Raw genomic sequence first — 21,562 nt, forward strand, 5'->3', positions numbered from 1 at the left:
ACAAAGAGCTGGTTCTCTGAAAAGATAAACAAGACTGACAAACCCTTAGACAAACTAACCAAGAGAGAAGACCCAAATACATAAAAATCAGAGACAAAAAACGGGATACTACCACAGATACCACTGAAATCCAGAAAGTCATTAGGAAATATTTTGAAAAATCATATTCCAATAAACTGAAAAGTCTAGAAGAAATGGGCAGATTTCTAAATACATATGACCTATCAAAATTGAACTAAGAGGATATAAAAAACTTAGAACATGAATAACAATGAAGCAATAATAAGAAGTCTCCAAACAAAGAAAAGCCCAGGAGCAGATGATTCACTGCTGAATTTTACCAGACTTATATTAAAGAACCCAGACTTTTATTAAAGAACTATTATCAATGCTCTTCAAATTATTTCATAAAATAGAAAGGCAAGGAACACATACAAACTCATTCTATGAAGCCAGTCTTAGCCTGCTACCAAAACCTCATAAGAATACAACAAAAAACAAAACTACAGACAAATATTCTTAACATATGCCAGTTATTCATCTGATGGAGAATTCATATGCAGAACATATAAGGAACTCAAAAAACTTAATAGTCCAACTTAATAAGTAGTCTAATCAAAAAAATGAACAAATGAGGGGGCTGGAGTTGTAGCTCAGTAATAGAGTGCTTACCCAGCACATATGAGGCACTGGGTTCAATCCTCAGCACATTAATTATATAAACAAATAAAATAAGGTTATTTAAAAAACAGACAGGGGCCAGGGGTTGTGGCTCAGTGGTAGAGCACTTGCCTAGCATGTGTGAGGCACTGGGTTAGATCCCCGGCACCATATAAAAATAAAAATAAAAAAAAAACAAATAAAATAAAGGTCTTAAATAAATAGGCAAATGATCTGAACAGATACTTCTCAAAAGAAGAATTATAGATGGCCAAAAATTTATTAAAAACTACTTACAATTATTAGCCATCAGAGAACTGCAAATCAAAAACTACACTGAGATTCCATTTCAACTCAGTAAAAAAAAAAAAACCTGTTATAAAAAAATAAGGTGAGAATGCAGGAAGGAATAAAGGAAATGTATACACTGTAAATTTGTATTATGGAAAATAGCATGGAGGTTCTTCCAAATTAGAACTAATATATGATCCAGCTGTACCATGCCTGGGTATTTATTTGAAGGAGATGAAGTGAGTATACTAAAGTGACACCTGCATACCTATGTTTATTGCTGCACTATTCATAATAACCAAGTTACTGAATCAGCCTAGGTGCCTGTCAAGAGAGAGACACATTAAAAAAATATGGTATATATACACAATGGAGTATTATTAAGCAATTAAGAATAATGAAATCTTATCATTTGCAGGAAAATGAATGGAACTCGAGAACATCATGTTAAGCAAAAGAAGCCAGATGCAAAAAGATGAGTATCCCATGTTTTCTCTTATATATGAAAACAAACAAAAAAGATGACCTGAAAATAAAAGAGGGATGACTAGATGGGAAGGGAAACGAAGTGAAGGGAAAGGGAAAAAGAGAGGAGAGGAGGGGAAGATAGGTGAGGCCAAGAGAGGGTGGAAGGGAAGGTGGACATGATCAAAACACAATATATACAAAGATGGAAATAGTGCAGTGAATCCCATTAATTTGTTCAATTAATATGCATTAATAGTTGTACTTTATTTTTTTCTGTTCTTTTCTTTTTTAATTGGTTTTATTTTTTAAAATTCATGACAACAGAATGCATCACAATTCTTATTACACATAAAGAGCACAATTTTTCATACCTCTGTTTGTATATAAGGTATGTTCACACCAATTCATGTCTTCATACCTGTACTTTGGATAATGATGGCCATCACATTCCACCATCCTTGCTAATCCCCTGCCCCTTCCCTTTCCCTCCAACCCCTCTTCCCTATCTAGAATTCATCTATTCCTCCCATGCTCCCCCTCCCTACCCCACTATGAGTCAGCCTCCTTATATCAGAGAAAACATTCAGCATTTGTTTTTTGGGGATTGGCTAACTTCACTTAGCATTATCTTCTCCAATGCCATCCATTTACCTGCAAATGCTATGATTTTATTCTCTTTTATTGCTGGGTAAAATAGTTGGACTTTAAAAAAAAAAAAGAATACTTTGCTACACACAGCCACTAAGTAATCTAGGCAGATGGAGCCTCACTCTCTTTATTGTTCACTCCATCTGGGATATGTCACATTTTAAGTCATACAGCATTGTATCTTAATTCTTTGGACTAATTGGTCACAAGTAATCACTTAGCCCACCAAAATATATGTGCCTAAATGAAAAGGAGAGCCAGATATAGGCAAGTAGTGCAAATCTCTACCAGAGAATTTATCAAGTCAGTGGTCATTTTTAAAAACTACTTTGAGGGGGCTGGGGTTGTGGCTCAGTGGTAGGGCGTTCACCTAGCACCTGCAAGACCCTGGGTTCAATCCTCAGCACCACATAAAAATAAATAAGTGAAATAAAGGTATTAAAAAGAAAAGAAATTTCTTTCTAAAAAAATCTACTTTGAGTGTATAGAAGCAGATACTATGTAAACTTCACCTGTATCTTTCATGGTAAAACTTTTCCAGATATATGATTGTTCTTTCCCTTTGGTTTTGCACAATCCTGAACTGAGAACATTGGACTATTATGCTTCAATTGTAGTTAATAGATTTTAACATACTAAAATAAGACTGATGCCATATAAAACATTTACTGACATCTTAAATGGTTTTCCCAGATTAAATTCTAACCAGTTGTCCCTATACCACTTACTGAGTATTCTTTCTCATTGCTGATTTGAATTATCATCTTTGTATAATAAAGTTGCATGTTTTAGGCAACTGGTAAAGCATTACCTTGTTTTCTGAATTTTCCTTACTATTCATATGCATTTAGCCTTCAAGTGAAATTTAGAGTCATTTTATTATCTAATTTAAGATATCTGAAAAGATATATAAAGTGGTATCACCTCATCAATTTTATGCATGATTAATATAAAGCCTAAGAATGAGTCAGATGCTTCTCAATTTTGCCAACCAAATGTAGAATGATTGGCAAAACGAGTAGGTCTTGTTTTTCAATTACCTCATCTATAAAATGGGGAGAGTTAAGGCATCTATTTTAGAAGGCTGTCATAAACGTGAGACATGTATGTGTAAAGATTTTAGTGTAATGCCTCATATATACTAGGTTTTACATTCATATTCTTAAAATATAAATAATGGTGAATTAAATCATAATACTGTAATATAAAAATGGTTAAAATGGCAAGTTTTATGTTATGTTTTTTTATACCACAATTAAAAATGAAAACAAAAATGCAACTAGGGATGCAGTTCAGTGGTAGAGTACCTAGCATGCATGAGGTTCAATCCTTAGTACCACAAAAAAAACCCCTAGTTTCCAAGTCAGCTTGCCTTCTTTTTCTACTATGCCAGAGGAAAATGTTAAATTAATACACACTCATGGAGATCTACAATCATAATGCCAGAACTGGTTACTACAATTGCTGTTTCTCAGTTTTTATTTTTACATATGTGTGTTTCACCCACTGATCTGTTTACTAAGAATACATCTTAGAAAGCATGGCCTTGCTCTCACGTCCAAGAGAGGCGAACAAAGAGAATCTGTTAAGTACTAAAGCCATAAATACAAGCTTTAAGACTAGTAGAAATAATGAGAGCTACTTCCTTTAAGTACTTCATAAACATCTCTGGTGCTGCTCTAATTACTTTATATACATCTGAATAAATCCTTATAATCACTCTGCAAAGTAGATCATTTTATTCTCAATTTATAGATGAGGAGGTTAAGTCTTAAAAATTAATATACCCAAGGTCACACAGCTAGTAAGACTCAGTAGACTAATTGTGTGAGTCTGCATTTGGTTCAACTGAATATATCATATGGTGGGCATTTAAGGAATTATGTTTTGGTATGTTTCCATCATTTCTAGGTACCTAATACCATTCTTTTTTTTTTAATTTGTTCTAATTAGTTACACATGCCCAATACCATTCTTGATGACATTTTCTAGTGTTTCCAAAATGATTTATGCTGTTGTTCCAACTACTGGGGTTGAAACAGTTCAAGCCATTATCTCAGAGGCCTTCCTTTACAACTATATGTCATTTCATCAATGTCACATTGGGGCCAAATTGAACAAAACAAAATTTAGATCAATATCATTGTGCCAATTAAAACAGAATGCTGTTAAAAGATTAAGCACAATAAGGGTTCATATTACTTAGTTCCACCAAAACAAAACTATTATACTCAATAAACACAGTGGATATTTAAAATACAATCTTACCTGAGACTTTTCATCTAAGTTTTCCAATTTTTTAATTTTTTGTTTTACTTGAGCTATATTCCCTGTTACATCATCCAGCTCAGCTTGCTGATTTAATAGAAGTTCAACTTCAGTGACAAGCTAAACATAGGAAATAAAAGAAATTTTTTTAAACATACAAATAATTAATCATTCTGAATTTATTTAGACTTATTTATTGGCTGGGGTAACTAGGGATTGAACCCAGGGTGCTCTACCACTGAATTACATTCCACAAACCTTTTCTTATCTTTTTCTTCTGAGACAGTCTCACAAGTTTGCTCAGGCTGGCCTCAAACTTATGATCCTCTTCCCTCGGCCTCTTGAGTCACTATGATTATGGGCCTGCACAACTGCACCCTCCTGGCATTCTGTCTTTATGATCAAGTTTTTTTTAATTTATTTTTATTTATATATGACACTGGAATGCATTGCAGTTCTTATTACATATATAGAACACAATTTTTCATATCTCTGGTTGTATACACAGTTTATTCACATCAATTCGTGTCTTCATATATGTACTTTGAATAATAATGGCCATCACATTCCACCATTTAACCCCATGCCTCCTCCCTTCCCCTCCCACCCCTCTGCCCTATCTAAAGTTTGTCTATTCCTCCCATGCTCCCCCTCCCTACCCCACTATGTATGATCAAGTTTTATAGTAAATGTCATTAAATAAGAATGTCAATATGAAAAACTAAACATATGAAAATATGCTCAGCTATTTTACCTACACAAATAGATGTAATCTGTTAAAATTTAACTTTCCAAGTATACTCATGATTCATACAAGATCACTATGTATGTGTACAGTCATATGTAGACATGTATTTGCATGTATGTATACAAACATATACATATGTATATATACATGCACACAAATTCCCCAGCTTTATGGTGAATAATCCTGCAAACAAAGCCCCTCTTATAGTGATAAGCACACCTGGCAAGTACTTTAAAAAAAAAAATTAGTTGTAGTTGGACACAATACCTTTATTTTATTTATTTATTTTTAATGTGGTGCTGAGGATTGAACCCAGAGCCTCACACATGCTAGGTGCTGGTCTACCAAATGGTCTACCACTGAGCCACAACCCCAGCACCCCCGCCCCCAGCAACTACATTTTAATCTTTAATGATGTTTCTCAGTAAAGAAAGTAGGGTCCCTAAGAAAATGTTCACTTCCAGGGGTTAATAGGTGCAGAATAGGTGCAAGATAAGTTTGAAATATCTCTTCATGCCAGAAAGTAACAAATGATTTTATTTAAAAAAATATTAGGGAACATCACAAGGATAGAGTAACCAGTTTCAATAATAAATAAAGTAGTGAAGAACAGTAAAAGAAGCAAGGCACATTGGTACACACCTATAAACCCAGCCACTTGGGAGTCTAAGGCAGGAGGACTATAAGTTAGAAGCCAGCCTCAGCAATTTAGACTCGGTCCCAAATTAAAAAAAAAAAAAAAAGGAAAAGGAAAAAGAAAAGGACTGGGAATGTAGTTCAGCAGTAGACCATTTGCACAGCATATGTGAGGCCCTGAGTTCAATTCACAAAAAAGAAAAAAAAGAAAGAATAGTAATAAATTATAAACCATGATAATTATATGAATCAAATTAATAAACGAGAAAAAGGAAAGACTCTTCTTTTAGCACAGTTCCTACTGTGGATGGATAAGTGTTGGAAAATCATCATTTAACAATTACCATAGTAAAGAGTTGTTCAGGAAAGAAACAGATTGATGCTAAATCTATGGGAAATTTTGATTAGGAGCAAGATAATTGCATTGCTTTAAATTTCCTCTCAACACATATTCTACTAGTTATAGGACAAGGGGTAACTATAGAGAGGAGAAATTCAGTAACATTTTTCTGGTTAATCAAAATCCATATCAACAATGAGAGGCAGGTGTGATACCCTGAGAAGAGCACATCACTTATGTAGTCATCTAGTTGGTCACATAGACTAAAGCTAATCATGAGATGTCAAACTCAAAATGAAGAAATCTTATTTTAAAATAGACTACATTCTTCAAAATATCAATGTCATAAAATACAAAGAAAGGTTGTGGAAATGTTCTAGATTCAAGGAGACTAAAGAGACATGACAATTCAATACTGGACTCTAGATTAGACCCTGTATGGAAAGAACAAGAAATGCTATAAAGGCCATTATTGGGTCAATGGACAGAATTGAAATATTGATGGTAGAAAGTATAAAAGTATTGCATTGTTGTTAAATGTACTGAATTTCATAACTGTACTGTGGATATATGAGAATAATTATTAGAAAACAAATGAAATATTTAGGGAGGAAGTTCATAATGTACAAAACTTATTCTCAATGCTCACAAAAATTATCTGTATATACATATGAGCAAGGGAATAGAAATAATAGAGCAAATTCGGCAAAATATTATAAATAAGTTAATCTGGGGAGAAGATAAATGGGTGTTTCTACTTTCCTTATGTTTGCAACTTTTCTATAAGTTGAAATTTCCAAATGATTTTTTTCTTTCTTTTGTTCTTGCTTTGTTCTTTGTTTGTTTGTTTTGTTTTTGGTACTGGGGATTGAATCCAGGAGCATTTAACCATTGAGCCACAACCCCAGCCCCAAATAAGTTTTTCTTAAAAAAAAAAAAGAGGAACCTTCTAAACAAAAAAAAAAACCTTTCTTCAACTAACTATGAGATACAGACTGTCAATAAGGCACACTGTAAAACAAAAATACTGATTAGAGACAGCAATGACTTGAAGAAACAGAATATAACCACAGGACAAGAATGTCGATTGGATGCAAATTCACATACGAGTAGATAACATAGTTGGTACACTCAGGAAAGTCCTATTTTGTGAGTATTGGGTTGGGAATAAATGAGCCCTAAGTCCAGAATGCTGTGCTCCTCCAAAACACCTAATTCTTAGAGAACAAATGAATACCAGGCAAGTAAGCCATTCATGAGCAGAACACAAGCTAGACACACACAGGAGAGAAAAGAAATGGAATTTTCCTTGATGAGCATGACCAAGTACTATGTCTGTGAGGAGCTTCGACAGGGCTGCTACACAGATGGAAGAAACTAAAGTATGGGTATTGGCCACTTATGATGGATTATCCAGGTGGGTGAAACTGGAAAATACTTTCGATCTTTTAAATAATATGTAACTAGGGGCTGGGGATGTGACTCAAGTGGTAGCGTGCTCACCTGGCATGCACAGGGTGCTGGGTTCGATACTCAGCACCACATAAAAATGAAATAAAAAAGATGTTGATTCCACTGAAAACTAAAAAATAAATATTAAAAAAATTCTCTCTCTCTCTCTCTAAAAAAATATGTAACTAAACATGATTTAATTGCATCTGTCAGGCTTTTCATAGAAATCAAGTCCTGGATCAAAAAAAAAAAAAAAAAAAAAAAAAAAACCCTGGTTAAATCATAAGCTCAGCTCAGGTATATGGTATTTAAACACCAAGTAGGAAGTGGGTATTATTTCCTTGGAATGCTATCACACAGCCTACAAACCCTTAATATCTAAAATGAATAACAAACCTCAAGGAAGACAGAAACTTTGTCCCTTTCATACATGTTGGCACCTAAGTACCATCTCATAGGAAATGGGTAAGTTGAAGAAGAGAATTCTGAGAATTTTAGTACAGGTTTTGTGCATTCTAAGTCAACGCTCACTTATACATGCTTTACAGTCTTTCTATAGGTATATATGGGCATATTATAAGACTGGATTCTGATGCTCAAGAAGTAAGAACCTCTGGAATAATGAAAAGAAATGCATAACTTTAACTCACCTCTTGAAAATCTTGCTCAAACTTCCACAGTTGCAGATACTGTTCCATTTTTAATTGGTGTTTTTCCCAAAATCCATCAAAAGCTGTTTCCATGTCATGCACTTGAGCCAGCAATCTTAACAAAGAAAAATCAAAGAATTTATTTAAAAAAACACCTATATCACAGCTACATCAATGGACATTAAGAATTATAGACAAGGTCACAGTCTGTGGCACTTGGTTAAGACAGAGACAATGTTCACAGAACTTAGTTCTGCAGGCAAGCTAATTTCTGTGGGATGACCCTGGCAAGAAGTTCTCAGATTTTCAGAGCTCCAGAACTACTTTCACACATAATGAATTGTAACAAAAATGTATAATTCCTTCTTGAAAATATAAATAAGTTAACTCTGAAGTAAAAAAAAAAGTATACTTACTTATTAATAGTTTGCCAGTCACCATTTATTTGCTGATGACGTTCAATACTCGAACTGACAGCTTCTCCAGTGTCAGGCACTTCCAGATTTGTTAGAAGAATTTTTCCTTCTTTGGTTACAGCTGTAATATCATTCTGTACAAAGGCACAATGGGATATATCAGCTGATTAGTGATCCAACCTGAACAACCTGAAGGGAAGGCAATATACATTCATGGCATGCAGAATAGAAATAGCAGCTCTAGAATGGGCTTTCCTTGCACAGCTATCTGAAAAATCAAGGATATTTCAATACTACAAAATCCACAAGCTTTGAAGATCCAAGAAGCCCTTGCCTTAGAGATGGATGTTTCAATCACTATTCTACAAAATTGTTACCGGGAGAAGTACCATGTGTTCTCTTTGCTGCCTCCTTCTCTTGCTGGTAGCAAGTTCTAATTTATTCCATTCTGTTCTAGTAATGTTTTAAAGTGTTCAAATAAGGCAGTATTAGCACAATAAAAACTATCAAAATAGAAAACATAGAGTTACAGATGTTACAGATGTTACAAGAAGAATCATGTACCTTTCTTACTAATCCTTAATTGTTAGCAATCACTTCCCACCATAAGTCTTATTTTACTTCACATTTGGGGTTAAATAACACCATGAAGCATATATTTCTATTTAGAAGGTCTTATGATTGGAGACTGGTGTAAAAACATAGACTTTCTTCAGACATCAAAAAGTAACATAAGACTTTCTTCAGTAGTTTCAAGGGTCCCCTAAAATTATAAGTAAAAATTTGGGCCTAAGGGGCTGAAGGTATGACTCAGTGGTAGAGCACTTATCCAGCATGTGTGAGTCCCTGGGTTCAATCCCCAGGATTACAAAGAGAAAAAAGGTTGAATTTATAAAGCATGAGCTGTGTGCCAAGCACTGCTATACATACACCACACACTTTACCTCATTTCACCTTCACACAACCATATATAAGATATGCACAATCATCATCACCAACCTCATTACACATAAAAAAACTGAAACTCAGGAGGGTAAGCAAACTGCCCAACATCACAGTTTGTAAAATACAGTTTTCTTTCCTTGGAAAAAGTTTGGCTTTTAGGTTATAGTTCAAACATTCAGTTTCTCTCCTCTTTTAACTGAAACATGCAACCTGTACACAAAGCTCAAATATGACAGTGTACCCAGTATGACTATTAACATATGAAGAAAACAGTGATAATTGGATGTGTGGTATTTGTTGAGAATGTTATTAAACTTTTTGAGGCAAGAGACCCTCAAAGTACTTGCTCATTGTCAAAACTGTGCCTCAGAATCTTTCACAACCCAAACTCTATGATCAGAAATGAGTAGGAAAACTAAATTCATTTGCCACTCCTGGTTTACCAAAGAAAACATTAAGCACTAGTACTCTGTGGAGAAGAAAGCTCATAATCTACTGAGCAACATGGCCTTGGTCACAACACTAGATCATGGCAGAGATGGGAGAAGAAATCAGGCTTTCTGGATCCTCATCAAATGCACCTTCTCCCATTTCACACTGTACCTGTAGTGGAAACTAAAACAGAACACCTGTGAACTGCTGACTCTTAACACTTGCTTTCTGAATGAGAAGGCGTTTCCATAATATAAAGAATATGAGATAACCAAATGCCTGTAGATTTCTTATTCTGTATCATTTAAAATATATTCTATTTTCAAATAAACAATTTCCCAAGACAATATACCATTTGCAGAAGGGACACTTAAAAGTTCAGCCTATCCAGAACATTCTTCTCTTGTGGAATATTATTTTTATACTTTTAAATATAAATATACAAACATGTAACAATCAGTGTGAAATTGATGTGTCAAACATATTTCTGGAAAAAGACCATGTAAAACTTTTGTTTGTCCATTCAGACATACCTTCAATAAATGATACCTTTCGGCACGAATTGCCAGGATTTCTTCTATTGAAGGAATATCATCTGGTAGTTCTGTCTCAGCGAGTTCAGTTCCAAAGGACTGTAACATCTGAGCCATTTCTTTCACTGTGAGGGCAAAATTTTCTATAGCCTGCAAAGAGCCAGTGATTCTTTTATGGAAACTCTGCCAACATAGCAAAACCTGGACCAATAATTGCATTTATTTTTATTTGGGTATAACATCAAACATGTATGTTGGGAACTCTGGCATTACCCTTGGCAATCAACTCTAACTTTGCATCTAAGGCTCTAAGAAACTAAGAGCAAAGTTATGGTTCTTCTTGGATGTCTTTTTTCTAAATTTATGAACTTTTGTCTTAGACACTGATAAAAAATTTTGGGGGGGGGAGCTAAGAATATAGTTCAGTGATAGAGTACTTGTCTGGCATGCACAAGGCCCTGAGTTCAATCCACAGCACCACCCCCAAAAAAATTATTTCTTAAAAGATGCCATGTACTGAATAATCCATTTTATGTCCTTAAAAATCACAGAGCTTTCCTTATTCTACAAACTCTGCAATGGGTAAAAGTGCCATAAGTTTACTGTTAAAGAGATGAGAACAGCAAAGTCACTTTATATTTGTTTATAAACACTTATGAATAGCATTAGCATTCCAAACAAGGTAATGGTCTTAGGAAAGCGGGAGGACAAGTTGTCACAATAATTCATTGCAAGTACTATTTAAGATCTGAAATGCCATACCAAAGGCTCTATTGCCCTAAAATGGCAAATAAGGTTGTGTTGTTAATTTGTTGTTGTTTTTTTTTCCACAAAATCCATTTCTTACAGAGAGATGGAAAAAATGTAGAGGTTACATGAACCATCTATCTACCATGCAGCTCAAGGTATCTGGCTCCTTTAGTTTGGTTTTGTAGGTTATTAAAGGATAGATATTATTATCTTGACAACACACCTTCATGTGGATGAATGAATTGTTGAATGAATTATTAAATGAACTGTTGGATAAAGAAGCAAGATGAGGAAAATGAAACCCTGATTTAATGAAACATCATTATTTTCTTCAGAAAAATTCCCATATCTCTGGAATTTGAAGTTAAGACATTTAACATGGATTCCGACCTGGGAAGCACATAGCCTTCATTTATTCGAAAATTTCTAAAACAGAAGGACTCTGCTACAAATGTAACTGCCTCAGGAAAATCCCTAGGATAATGAGATTAATATTACTTGACTTGTTGAGGGTTTGTCATATGCTATGCACTGAGCCAATCATTTTGCATTAGGTATATTATTTAATCTCCCCAAGACTCCTATGAGGTAAGGTATTATTATTCCCATTTTATAGCTTGGAAAACTAGGATTAAGAGAGGTTGTGTATATTGTCCAAGGTCATACAGCTAAAAATCAGCAGTGACAGGATCTGAACACAAACCCTTTGTTTCTTCAAGTTACTACATGACCACAGGCAGGGTTTGGCAGAGTAAGATTTCCTCGTTCTCTAGACCTCTCCTTCAACTGCTATCCCTAGTGACTCTTCATTTCTAGATATTGCCTGTGGAAGAAAAATCAAGATGTTGAATTTTAAATGTATTTGGAAAGTAGGAGCCCCGAAAAATCTGTTTTTCTCAAATAGGAAAAAATTCTAGAACTAGATTCAAAGACTAATATGAACTATAGGCTCTACGGTAAGGGCAAAAGCAACATACATTTCTGAAGATGATCCATTCACTGTGGCAGTACTGCAAGGTGCCGCCTAACTCAGGGGTTAATTGCTTGTCATCAATGTATGCCAGCAAATCACTAACTGAGCTCAGCATAACAACCTATATAAATAAGCAAAAAAGATACTGTTAACTGTCCTTCATGACATCCCTCCGTTAAACTGTAAAATGAACTTTAGCATACATTTAGCAGAAATTCATCTTCTATAAATGGTTCTAACAGTTCTCTCTTGTACATGAACCCCCACACGTTTGCATTACCTTATTTAGGTAATAAGTCTTTATTTACAAAACATTTCTCTACAGCAAAATTAACCTACATAAAAACCCAAACACCTAATTCTCTTTCATCTAAAAGTTTTCATTGTAAATGGCTCAGCTTGTGAAAGAATACTACACTCACAACAAAGTAAAAGGACAGTATATTGTAAGCTATAATTTATCAGGAGGGACTGATCTTTCCAAAAGTATCAAAATTTATGAACACTGTATTCCTAACAATAAAAACATATAAAAACATCTTTTCAAAACAAAGAATGTGATACTCTGAACCAGCTCAGGATGTGAGTTCATGGGAGTTCAAATACATAAAACATACTCTTTTTTTACTAAAAATAAAAGTTCCTAATTATGCACACACATACACACATATACACATAAACACATACATATAACATTTATTCTTCAAAGAAATTGGTTTTGTTATAAATTGCTTGATCTATTTCTTAACAGTAGAAGCAGAAGACTTGGGGCCATTTGAAATTTGCATTTTTCGAAGAATTTTTTTTTATTTTAAAAGCTGTATGTAAGCACATGTAAAAACAAACAGCATGGGACAAAATCTTCATGAGAATTAAAGGGACAAACCATTTAAATAATATATTCTTACTGGTAATTTGAGCATGAAATCCTCCTGACTAAATCGAAATCCAATGTCTGTGAAAGTTCGTTGAAGAAAACTGGTAGGACGTAAAACCAAAACTAAGTGCAAGTTCCCAGGGAAAGAAGCCTGTCGAAAGAAGGAACAAAAGAATGAGACAAAATTGGCAAAACCAAGCACTTGACTGAGCACATGTCAGAAAATATGTAATTGAAGGAATATAATTTAAAGTAATAAAAGTCAGTAAAAGGCCAATTCTTAAAAAAATGGATGCTGATAAAAATCCAAAAACATGAAAATAGAAATAAAAATACTATAAGGTTATTAGGTCAGATCCTTAGTGTTCCTGGTATGAAATTTTCTCACACTAGATAAATAGGTCCCAAGTTTCAAAGAATTATACTCTAACACTTCATTTTTAAGTTAGTTTTGTTTTTATATTTTACTTTTTGTTTTTAACTGACAGAAAATTCATACTCATTTATGGGGTACAGTATTATAATTTGATACATATATAAAATGTGTAATGATCAAATCACAGTAATTAGCAGATCCATCTAATATTATCATTTCTGTATGTTATGAAGAATCAAACTACTTCCCCTCCTATGTGATCAACTTTTTTCATTTCCAGAATTGTCTTCATACAATACTCTATGAGAACATATAATATTTATCTTTCTGTCCTTGGCTTACTTCACTTAATATAATATCCTCCAGTTTTATCTACACTGCCAAAAAATGATAGGATTTCACCTTTTTTATGACTGAATCATATTCTACTGTGTATATATGCCACATTTTCTATATCCATTCATCCACTGATGGACACCTTGACTGATTCCACATTTTGGCTATTGTTGTTAGTGCTGTAATAAACAGGGGCATACAGATTATCTCTTTGATATAATCATTTCAAGTCATTTGGCTATATACCCAGAAGTGGGATTGCTGAGTCACATGTTTTCAGTTTTTTGAGAAACTTTCATACTGTTTTCTATAATGGCTGTTCTAACTTAATCAAACCAAGAGTGTATAAGAGTTTCCCTTTCTCCACACTTTTGCCACCATTTGTTATTATTGTCTTTTAGATAATAGTCATTCTAGCTAGAGTAAGACAATACCTTATTGTGGTTTTGAATGCATTTCCCTGATGATTAATTTTATTGAACATTTTTTTCAATTATCTTTTGGCCATTTTTATATCTTCTTTTAAGACATGTCTATTCAGAGGAGTCATCAAGAATACAAGCAATAATAAATGCTGGAGAGGATGTAGAGAAAAAAGAACACTTTTACACTGTCAGAAGAACTGTAAATTAGTACAACCACTATGGAAATCAGTAAAAAGATTTCTCAAAATACTAGGCATGGAACCACCATATGATCCAGCTATACCATTCCTTGGTACATATCCCATCAAAAATTACAGTCATTATTCTATAGCAATACATGCATACCCATGTTAATAGCAGCACAATTCAAAATAGCCAAACTATAGAAATAGCATGGTTCACTCAACAGATGAATGGATAAAGAAATATGGTATATATCACAATGGAGTTTTATTCAGTCATAAGAAAAATGAAAGTATGTTAGTTTTCAGGAAAATAAATGGAACATAGAACATCACGTTAAGAGAAATAAGCCAAACTCAGAAGATCAAGGATTGTATGTTTTCTTTCATATGTGGAAGCTAGAGAGGAAAAAGTAAAAGAAAGGGATATTAAAAAAAAAAGAAAGGGATATTTTTACCCTACCTAGAATGACTATTATCTAATAGACAATAATAATAATGATAATAATGACTTGAGAAAGGGGAACACTTATACCCTGTTGACGGGGATTACATTACAACAGCCATTATAGAAAACAGTATGAAAGTTTCTCAAAAAACTGATGAAAATCAAAGGGAGATCAATAGAGTCAGGGAAAGGGACCAGGGAGAGGAAGGAAAGGGAAAATACTAGGGAATGATATTGTGCAATTTATATTGTTATATTATTTGCACCTCTGAATATGTAACAACAAATCCCATCATTATGTACATAATACACCAATTAAAAATACAGAAGATGGGAACAATGGTAGAATGAGATGGACATTATTACCCTGTATACATGTATGATTACACTACCAGTGTGACTCTGCACCACATTCAGACAGAGGCAGGAGAAGTTGTACTCCATATGTGTACAATGTGTCAAAATACATTCTACTGTCATGTATAAATAATTAGAACAAATAATAAATAAGTAAATAAATAAATAAAATATGGAAAAATTAGGGAGAAATGACAATAATATGACCCAATATTAATAAATCACCTGGTATTAAATGCCTACTTTATGCCAAGTATTTGTCATAATTCCTCTTCACAATAATCCTATAAAGGAGTCTCCCCCTTTTACAAACAAAATGTGGCTCAGAGAATTTAAGTATAAATTGCCATAGCTGGCGAAATCTTAAATTGTACCTAGGTCTGTGCTCTTAATAGGTAAACTATCCCAAGTCTTGAAGAGATCACAGTCAAAAAAGCTAGAGGAAAATGATGCTGGGAGATACAGGAAGATAGTGTTGGAAAGGCAGCCAAGAACCATATCAAGAAAGATCTTGGAGTCTTTCCTAGAAGTAAAGGGAATCTCTAAGAGGTTTCAAGCAACAGAACAACATAATCAGGTTTGCAAATTTTTAAATTTATCATGGTATTAGGAATAGAACCCAGGGCCATAGGCAAGTGCTCTACCAGTGATCTATATCCACAACCCCATCAGATTTGCATTTTAGAAAGATTACTTTGGCTTTAGGAAAGAAGTGGATTTGGAAAGGAATAGACACAGACAGATGCACTAGGAGGGTTAGTATAGTAAAATCTAAGCCAGGGATTCTGAACCAGAACAAAAATGGCAGAAATGAGGGTAGAATTTAGGAGGTATAGCCGGGCATGGTAGTGCATGCCTGTAAACCCAGTGGCTCAGGAGACTGAGATAGGAGGATAGTGAGTTCAAAGCCACCCTCAGCAAAAGTGAGGCCCTAAGCAACTCAGTGACACCCTGTCTCTAAATAAAATACCAAATAGGGCTGGGGATGTGGCTCAGTGGTCAAGGGCCCCTGAATTCAATCCCCAATACCAAAAAAAATAGAATTTAGGAGGTACAATCAGTAAGACATAAATATTGGATGTGTTAGATGAGAAAGGAGGGACTCAATCAAATCAATCTCAAAATCTGGGGCTTCAGTAATGGTGTGAATGGTACCACCCTCACTGAGATGAAGAGAACACGAGAAGCAGGTTTGAAGGAGGGAAGCAAGATTCTAATTCCCCTTTGTAGGCATGCTGGGCTGGAAGGGTTGCAGGACATCCAGATGACGTCCATCAGACAGCTGTTATATAGGAGTAAGTGGGTGGCGAGGGAAAGGTCTAAGCTGAGAGTGTAGAGTCAGGAGTCATCAGTCTCAAGAGGGAAGATTAAAGCATAATAAAGCAAAATCTATCAAAAATGTTTCAAATGCACTCATATTCCAGGCATGCTATAATAATAGCAATTGAACAAAGCTATAAAACAAAAGTTAAAAAGATACTGGGGGGACAAGAACTCTATGAGAACTCTCTGTACTTCCTGCTCAGTTTTGTTGTGAACCTAAAAACTACTCTCCAAAATAGTCTATTAAAAAAGAAAAGAGGGCTGGGGTTGAGCACTTGCCTAGCACATGTGAGGCACTGGCTTTGATACTCAGCACCACATAAAAATAAATAAAATAAATAAAGTTATTAAAAAAATAAAAAGGAAAGCTTGGGTTGTGGCTCAGTAGTAGAGCACTTGCCTAGTATGTGTCAGACACTGGGTTTGATTCTCAGCACCACACAAAAATAAATAAAATAAAGGTCCATCAACAACAACAAAAAATATTTTTGGTAGTGGTGCTGGGGATTGAACCCAGAGCCCTGTGCATGTGAGGCAAGAACTCTACCAACTGAGCTATATCCCCAGCCCCCCCAAAAAAATATTTTTAAAAAAGAAAAAGGAAAATAATAATTTTCACTAAAGTATAAGATATACTCTTCCAGAAATGTTATCTACAACTGGGGACTTTAAAAACTCAATTTGTGATGGTAATAAAAACCATAAACAATTAGGTAGCAATGAGAACTAGAGTGAGAGAAAGAGAACTGAATAGTCACAAGCACATAATAATTTACACAATAGCATAAATTCACACAAATTGGGATGACTGTTCAACCTACAATTCCCCTCTTCCTTTGAGAAACCACTCCTCCTCTTATTATTCTAAACATTGAGTCCAAATGAATACTGTTATTTTCCTCCATGACCCCACCCCTCCAACACAAAATGATTAGTAGTGTGTTAGTATAAAAATCTGATGTAAGCAGAAGCATAGTCCTGTCCAAGATTTTTAAAAACAGCACTAAGGTAAGGAAACTTTAAAGACATCATTCCAGAGCTACTGGTAGCCATGACCCCTGCTGCTGGAAAGGTCTTATTTCAAATCAACATATATAGAAATATCGATAAGAGAACACTCTAATGATAACGTATATCATACCCTCAATTATGTATATATTTTATGTTATTGCAAGAATTACAATAATGAATTTGCAAAGGTACTTCACAAACCCTAAAACATTAATAAGACAGTTGTTGCTGTTGTTGTTTGATTTACCTTGGATTCTTGGACCTAATGTCAAGCAAGCTTGGGCAGAAGATTTTACAAATATAAATAAAGGCTTGTTTAGAACCTGATGAGGACTTCTGAGAGCTGCAGTACTGATTCAATTTCTAGTCCATTCACTTTGGGTAAGTCAAACCTTTCCTTGTCCTTGTCCTACGTAAATTACCAGTACATTATAATATCTACTTTGAACCAGCTTAATTTTTTTCACTTTTAAACAAAATTTAAAGTGCCCTACCTTTACCAAGATTTAAAGCAAAATTACTTTTATTTGCTTTCAGGGATTCTAGGTTGATCCAGTTTCATTTTCTTTTTCTCTTTCACTTGCCTTAAGTTCATATTCTCTGGTATTGTGGTTTAGAAATTCTCTGGAAGCAAATCCCTAGAATTGATACTTACCCATATCCAAAATTGTATGTGGGCAGGAGCGAGTGAGAGGATACTATGGGAAGAGAGAAGACCATGCAGCAATTCTCTGCCTGAGGTAAGGCCCTGGTCTCTACCCTGCCATTCCTAGGAAAGCAAAACTGTCCCAGCACTCAGGTCCAGGTACAACTGGTCACACAGCAGGCAAAATAGCATAAAGAAAATAGAAGCAAAATCACTGTCCATAGAATCAGAAGTGATTTTAGGAAGGGATACGGAGTTTTTCACTGCTCATAATTTAAGGATTTTGTGGTGGATGTTTATTAAATTAGTTATTGCTCTGTTTGATAAAGTGGCTTATCCCCAACACTGACAGCTACATAAATTGCTTCTAAAGATAATTCTACATTCTAATTAGATCATTCTTCAGTAAAACCTTCTTATTATTTTTATTATACATTCTCTTTCCTTAACTCATTCAAAATGTTTTCTGATTTACTTGTCATAAAAAAGTAGACAAAATTTGCATTTTTAAAGAAAATATACCACCAAAGGATTAAAACCTCATTTATTGCCTGTATAATTAAATTGACAATGCTTTTTATTTTAGGATTACTTAAGAATTCTCTTCCCAAATATTCTGCTAACTAGATAGCTACTCTTAAATTTAATAGCTATTTGGGGGCAATAGCTATACATGTACTAAATAACTGAGTGGCATACAATTCATTTGATTAACCAGTTACAGTTTCTAGCCTTCCTGCCCATATATGAATAGATATACTTGATTTTTCAATCTCACTCCCATTAGCTAATCTCAGACTTTAACAGGTATTTGCCAAACTGTCATAATAAAAGTGAATCTACAACAGTACATATATAACTATCTTTCATAGCTTCTCTCTCTCTCTCTCTCTCTCTCTCTCTCTCTCTGTGTGTGTGTGTGTGTGTGTCTGTCTGTCCCTCTCTCTCTCACACACACACACATCCTGAAAATAAATACACACAATCTCACTCTTGCTCTCTCTCACTCTCACTCTCACTCTTGCTCTTCATTCAGTACTTTCAAAGCCTTAAAGTAGGGAAAGGAGATTGGATAGCAGCACAAGGCAGTGTCACTATTTATTAAATGCTTATTCCAAGAATTGTGCTCATAATGAACATTATTACAACACTGTACCAAGTGTTTGTAAATAGTAGGTTCATGGAAAGATTATTCTGATTTATCAGGGTGGGACCATTGTAATCAAAAGGATCTTTATTAGCAAAAGGGGGGCTAAGAATGTGGTTCAGTGATAGAGCACTTGCCTAGCAAGTTCAAGACCATGGATTTCATCCCAATACCACAGAAAAAGAAAAATAATGAGAAGGAGGCAGGAGAATCAGAAAAGGAGATGCAGTGACAAAAGCAGAGGTCAGAGTGATTGAAGGGCCACAAGCCAGGGAATGTGGAGTCTTTAGAAGCTGAAAAACTCATGGATATGGACTCTCCTCTAGAACCACTAGAAGGAACACAGCCCAGTTGTCTTCCTGGTTTTAGCCCACAATACTAACCTTGGACTTCTGACTTCCAGAACCATAACAATAAACTTTTTTTTTCAGGTCGCCAAGTCTGTAGCAATCTGTTACAGCAACAATAGGAAACCAATACACTGAGGTTTTGTGAGGTAAGAAATTTTTCCAGGCTGGGCATGGTGATTCACGGCTGTAATTCCAGCAACTCAGAAGGCTGAGATGGGAGGATCACGAGTTCAAAGCCAGCCTCAGCAACTTAGTGAGACCCTAAGCAACTCAGGGAGACCTTGTCCCAAAAACAAACGAAAAAAGGCTGGTGATGTGGATCAGTGGTTGGGCGCCACTGGGTTCAATCTCCAGTATTAAAAATTAAAAAAAAAGAAATTTTTTGAGACCCCCTAGCTTGTAAGAGGCAGCATTAAACCCGGGTTCACCTGATTGTTGAACCACACTCTTGATCAACAGGAATTTGCAGAACCATAGGGGGATAATACAACAATCAGATTCAAGGCTGAAACTCTAAACCTGAAACTAAACAAAGACAAACCCGAATGCCTACCATGTGTTAGGGAAATCATGTAAATGTTATGTAGGCAGGATTTAATTCAAGCAATTGACATGCTTTCCTATATGGTGAGAAACAATAGGAAATGGTGAGAACTGTGATGTACTTGAGAGCATCCAAAAGTGGGGAGGCTCTCTAGTCTGTTACAGCTAAATGTCACGTAGAAAAGTGTGCCCAGCAGGGTCCAATCTTTGCTTTCTCAAGAGAATTCAGAAATCTCTATGTTAAACATTTATTTTTAAAGATGGAAAACAAGTTGAAAGTTTGCTTAAAACTTAACAAGGCCCTGAGTAACTTAGCAAGACCTTGTCTCAAAAATAAAATATAAAAAAAGGGTTGTATAGTATGTGATTCCCATTCACAATCTCTCAACAAAAACACCTCACACCTCTGAACATGGGCAAATACACATCCCTTTCTGTGATTGCCGCCTATGATATTTGAATGGGACAGAGCATTCTGGAGAAATTTAAACCTGATAGGATACATGGATTTAAAATTAGTTTGCCTACTCAAAAGGCTGAGCAGGAGGATCACATGTTCTAGGCGAGCATGGACAATTCAGCAAGACCTTGTCTCAAAATAAAAAAATAAATAAAAGAGGCTGGGGATATAGTTCAATCTCCAGTAACACAAATAACAAAAGATTATTTTATGCATGTCTAAAGCATTTTCTCTATATACAGATATTTATATAACTAAAATTTTCAAGATAATCCATTTTAAAGCTGGTATTTAAATGAACAACCAAATAGCATATGGTTTCAGATGCATATTATCACAGCAAATAGAGATCAAGTCAATTGAGCTTTCCCATTATACTTTGAGAATACATTTCTAAATGTTTTGGTATGCTGCTTTAAGAATTTCTAATCTGTATGGTTATATAAACATGAAAAGGCATACTTTCTATTTTCTCCAAAATCAAACTCCAGATTCTAAAACCATAAATCATTTTTTGAGAACTTGTCAAAAAAGCAAAGGGATGTGGTTAAGGGTCAGCTTTATTTTATTTTATTTTTTTTTTTGCTTTTCATTTAAAAAAAAAAGACTTTTCATGAGAGAGGAAACAGCATTGGTTTTAGCTTCTCATATGCATTTTTTTAGAGTTCCAACATGTGACTGCTTGAAGGCATATCACTAAAAAGGAAAATGTTGCTCATCGTCATAAGGCTCAGAGCCATGTGTCCAATCATTGTACATAGTCCCACCCCAGGCCTCTGCAGCAGCTCTTACTGGTTCTTTAAGGTAACGGGCACAAAACAAGCTTCCTACCACCTTTCCCTCATAGACAACATATTTCTCTCCTTTTAGT

At 34.8% G+C, this 21,562-nt stretch overlaps 1 protein-coding gene across 9 annotated transcripts in view; it reads right to left on the reverse strand.

The window, feature by feature from the left end:
- The window catches only part of Mcf2 (MCF.2 cell line derived transforming sequence), a 65,283-nt gene that overhangs the window by 40,445 nt on the left and 3,276 nt on the right, over positions 1-21,562 (reverse strand). For 4 of the 9 annotated variants that reach the window (XM_058576067.1, XM_058576062.1, XM_058576066.1 and 1 more), the window contains exons 2-7: positions 13,119-13,238; positions 12,215-12,331; positions 10,488-10,637; positions 8,578-8,711; positions 8,162-8,276; positions 4,336-4,455 (exon numbers count right to left, since the gene is read on the reverse strand). In XM_058576067.1, coding sequence (XP_058432050.1) covers positions 4,336-4,455; positions 8,162-8,276; positions 8,578-8,711; positions 10,488-10,637; positions 12,215-12,331; positions 13,119-13,238 — 756 coding nt within the window. Of the gene's footprint in view, positions 1-4,335; positions 4,456-8,161; positions 8,277-8,577; positions 8,712-10,487; positions 10,638-12,214; positions 12,332-13,118; positions 13,239-13,865; positions 13,979-21,562 lie in introns of all 9 variants that reach the window. The other 5 variants (XM_058576068.1, XM_058576065.1, XM_058576063.1 and 2 more) reach the window with 3 other exon arrangements.

Source organism: Marmota monax, unplaced genomic scaffold (genome assembly GCF_021218885.2).
Source record: "Marmota monax isolate L192 unplaced genomic scaffold, Marmota_monax_Labrador192_F-V1.1 WCK01_AAM20220418_F8-fsc00261, whole genome shotgun sequence".
Lineage (NCBI taxonomy): Eukaryota > Metazoa > Chordata > Mammalia > Rodentia > Sciuridae > Marmota > Marmota monax.